At 45.1% G+C, this 3,862-nt stretch overlaps 2 protein-coding genes across 2 annotated transcripts in view; one reads left to right on the forward strand and one right to left on the reverse strand.

Annotated features, from left to right (window-relative positions):
• The window catches only part of T265_01552 (hypothetical protein), a gene marked incomplete at both ends in the record, with an annotated part of 69,527 nt that overhangs the window by 41,376 nt on the left and 24,289 nt on the right, over positions 1-3,862 (forward strand). Inside the window, one exon of the mRNA XM_009165611.1 lies at positions 3,070-3,219. Coding sequence (XP_009163875.1) covers positions 3,070-3,219 — 150 coding nt within the window. The remainder of the gene's footprint in view (positions 1-3,069; positions 3,220-3,862) is intronic.
• Positions 1-3,862, reverse strand: part of T265_01553 (hypothetical protein) — a gene marked incomplete at both ends in the record, with an annotated part of 27,888 nt that overhangs the window by 17,825 nt on the left and 6,201 nt on the right. The gene's annotated exons all lie outside the window — the stretch shown is intronic.

The raw sequence follows: 3,862 nt of genomic DNA on the forward strand, positions 1-3,862 counted from the left end.
TATATATATATATATATATATATATATATGGTTCACTATTAGAGCTACCCGAGTGTCCTGTTGGATCTTCTTTATCGCTTGAATGCGGCAGTGAAGCATCGGTGTTGAACACTGATGTCATGCTGTCGATGATGATGATGATGATGATTATCGCTTGAAACTGTGCAACTTCTACGGTGGTGACGATCGTTTGGCTTATTGTGACTTATTCGTACTACTTTTCCTCCACTTCCCCAAATTTTGTCCCAATCAATAAATCCGTTTACATAGGATAAGGAAACAAAGGGAAACAGCCAGTATCCGGCCCTGCCATTGGTGATCGCAAGACATCTACAATGACATTGTTAATTTGGTAATTAGGTTGTGTTATGGGGTTCACACGTGTGTGTCTGTTTATTAAGTGCCTCCGCAGCAAAATTTGCTCCACATGGACTTTCGGGTCATTTGTGGTGAGCAGTGGTTGCAAGGAATTTACACGTCAGCTACATGGTGCCGTTTCCATATGGTCACAATGAATGTGAAGGCGACTGAATGTGTTATCATCTGGTGTGGGCTGTTGACAGTTGTGTTGGTTCTTGCTGGGATCTCAGGCCTTAGTCAGACTTGGCAGGTGATGGCTCCAAGTACTTTATGTAAATCCAACGTTGTTTTCGCGCGCTTGCCCTTCTACGCAGCATGTAGCCACCCACCCACAGTCGAGTTACATTGGGATATTCCGCACGTCACTTTTAGGTTTATGCGGACATGACCACGGCTGAAAATCACGAATTTGGATAAAATCGATGTTTTTGTTGGATTCGCCTGTCGATAAAACAGAAACATCGCGTACTAGTTTCTTCGTTGTACCGTCTGTTTTAATATACCTCATTTGGATATGTATCGAAGACCACTACTCATTGTCAACGCGGAAAAAAACAATGACTGAATCAAACTCTTTCTGGTTTAGGCCGCTTGTTTTCACTGTTTTTTGTTCTTTTGAGTACTGACTGTTTACCTCCTCCATTGTATCTCAAACTTTTTTCATTGATTTTCTGTTTGTGTGTTTCTACTGCCGTTCGCCACACTCTGGATCACATGTGCTTCGATTTACATTTCGTTCACCCACTTGGGATGGAGTGATCCATTAAAAGAGTTTGAGTTGAACTCCGACTTTTTACCAATCGCCTCCTTGCTACCAGTTCCCGCCGTATTTACAGTCACATAAAGACGTTGATTTCACGACTCCCGGATGCTCCAAGTGTGACTTCCCGGAGCTCAGGCCTAATTTCCCGATCGGAATTTTCCAATCCACAACTTTGCTGCCTAGCCTAGTACGCTCCTGTTGTTTATCCTCCCTGGTGGTTCACTTGTGGTGTACTCCTCCCAACTCAGTGGTTCGATTATGAACCCAGTACTCTATCTACTTATCAGTTTTGCAGTAGCTCTTTTAGTTATTCTTAGGGCCATTATGAAGCAATTCGTCTGTATGTCCCGCCCATCCCAACACTTTGGAACTTTCGGGTGCTGCGTTGGTCTATGTGATACATTTAAATTCATCATCCTGGCAAGTAACCGGATCGATGCGTTTGATTGACTGACTGACTGTCGATTATAGCCAATAATAGGGCTAATCGTTACCTGATTGACTTCCACAACTGTATTGTGTCGCTCAGACTGTGATTCACCAGAATTTTAGTCCGCTGACCAGTTTACTACTAGGATACACTCGCTTCGTCCATACGTAGTCTTTGGACGGATGGCTAACATACTTTCGCTAAACCAGTCTGGTTCGCCTCATCCTAATCTCTCCCCACTGACCTAATTGTTTAACACGTCCAGACGTGTACTGTGTAATAGGTGAGTCATTGTTCGTGCTGCCGTTATGACTGGTGTCCTGTTTTCCATATTTCGTTGACACGGTCAGGAGACTAGGCGCCACGGCTATTGCGGTCCAACATCTGCGCTGTTCTACCACGGCACACAGTCGGTCTAGCAACACTTTACACGACCGTGTGTAGGCTTTCACACAACGGGCACTTCTGATTTGGAGTTGAATTCAAGCGGTGAACGTGACGCAGTGCTGTGATTTGTCAACCGCAAATGGTCGTTCGTTACTTCTGCGCCCACTGAGACTATTGATTTGATCTAATGAAATTTTCAGTGAAATTGTTAGCTTGCCAAAGCTCAGTATGAAGTGTGTGTCGGAACACAAAATCATAGGCGACTACTCTGTGGCAATGTCCAGTCATCCGGAGAAACCCACCAGGTATGCCATCTGTGCTTATCTGGAGCTTTCAAACAGCCATTCTAAAGTTTATGAGTAGGCTATAGCAGATTTTCGGTAGGAAGCCCAAGCAGGCCAGGGGTCGAACCTGTGTCCTTCTGGTTACCGAACCAAACTAGGCTACCGCGAACGCATCTCTGCACATCACATGTGGTTCTGTGTGATTCCTGATGCATCTGCACGATAGGATATTCCTCCAACCAACAATGTGCCATTGCATTCATCGTTTGGTTTCACAAGCCACAAGTCCCCCGTCTCGTGTGTTCATTCAAGGTTCCCTACAGCCGTCGTTAATTGAATGGGCGATGAGTGTGAGAGCCTTTCCAGTTTACTTCTGAAGGTTACACTTTCTCCCGAGGTATCTTTCAATTGCTCTCCATGTAACTTACATCAGGGGGTCGAGATGGCTCAAGTGGTTAGAGTGCGAATTTACTGACCGGAAGGTTCGAACCCGACCTCTGCCACTCGACTTCCTCTGTCTAGGCTTGGGCGACCTGGCAGTATCCCAGCCATCGTGCCTCCTTCGCGTGGCATGGCAGCTAGGTACCGAAAGGGTGCTACAGCTGAACGATTTATTATTATTTATTATTAACTTACATTAGTTTCTCGCATTATGAGAGCTGCATACTTGAGTCGGCGGTTTGCTGAAGAACGTGGTAAAACACCTTCCCGTCGTCCGATTTTTTGTCGGACTACTGTTGCGTTTATCGACCACGTTTACCATACTCGTAACCAAATCCTTCAGCGTTTGAGACTCTGATTTGAAACCGGCTTCGCCGTTTTTTTTGTTTGTTCACCGTAACTAGAAAATCGCTGCAGTCAGTTCGGTCTCGTTGGCGTTGAAACAGAGTGAACGATTTCGTGCAATCTTGGAACTCGTTCTGGCTTTCGGCAATTACATCAACAGTTCGCGACGTGGTATTGCCTACGGTTTCCGGTTGCAGAGTCTTGACGTGGTGAGTGTGACCCAGTCAATTTTTATTTCCACCTGGGAAATAACTACTTTACTGTGGAAGACCTCTTTTATTCGTTTTTTATCATTCATCAGGATGCATCGGTTTTGCTTGCTCTTTCGCTCTTTGCCTGTTGTGTGACACATAGAAGAGACGGATAGGAGTCTTCTGGTTTTTGTCCTATCTGTTTTCGAATACCTTTGCTAGTTTTTCACCGAATCGAGACTTCGAAGTTCAATGTGAGGTATGTAATCGGCGGACGGATCGTGCAATGATTGTAAAAATAGCTTAATACGACAGTTTTTGTACCAGCATGCTCATATGATTCCATCGAGCGTCAACTGCAATGACAATGCATTTGTTTGAGAAACTATAAAACCGTTGGTGTGCAGCTGCAACCTTAGTAAATCGCTCTAAACCCCGTAGGTCCGTGTTCGGACGTTGACCGCGTATCATTCAAACATCCAGGTCAAACTGCATATATGCACAGTCTGTAGAACTCCATACTCTACGCCAATTCATCATCATCACTGTCAGTTGTAATAACCGCATACTCGTCGTACAGTGGTTGTAGCTGCCACAGTTTCATTCACCGATGATTCGAGGAGGTGGGGTAGGTAGCTGCGCATTGGAGGCGGGAGCTGAT

This window comes from Opisthorchis viverrini, assembly GCF_000715545.1.
Source record: "Opisthorchis viverrini unplaced genomic scaffold opera_v5_17, whole genome shotgun sequence".
NCBI classification, from domain to species: domain Eukaryota; kingdom Metazoa; phylum Platyhelminthes; class Trematoda; order Opisthorchiida; family Opisthorchiidae; genus Opisthorchis; species Opisthorchis viverrini.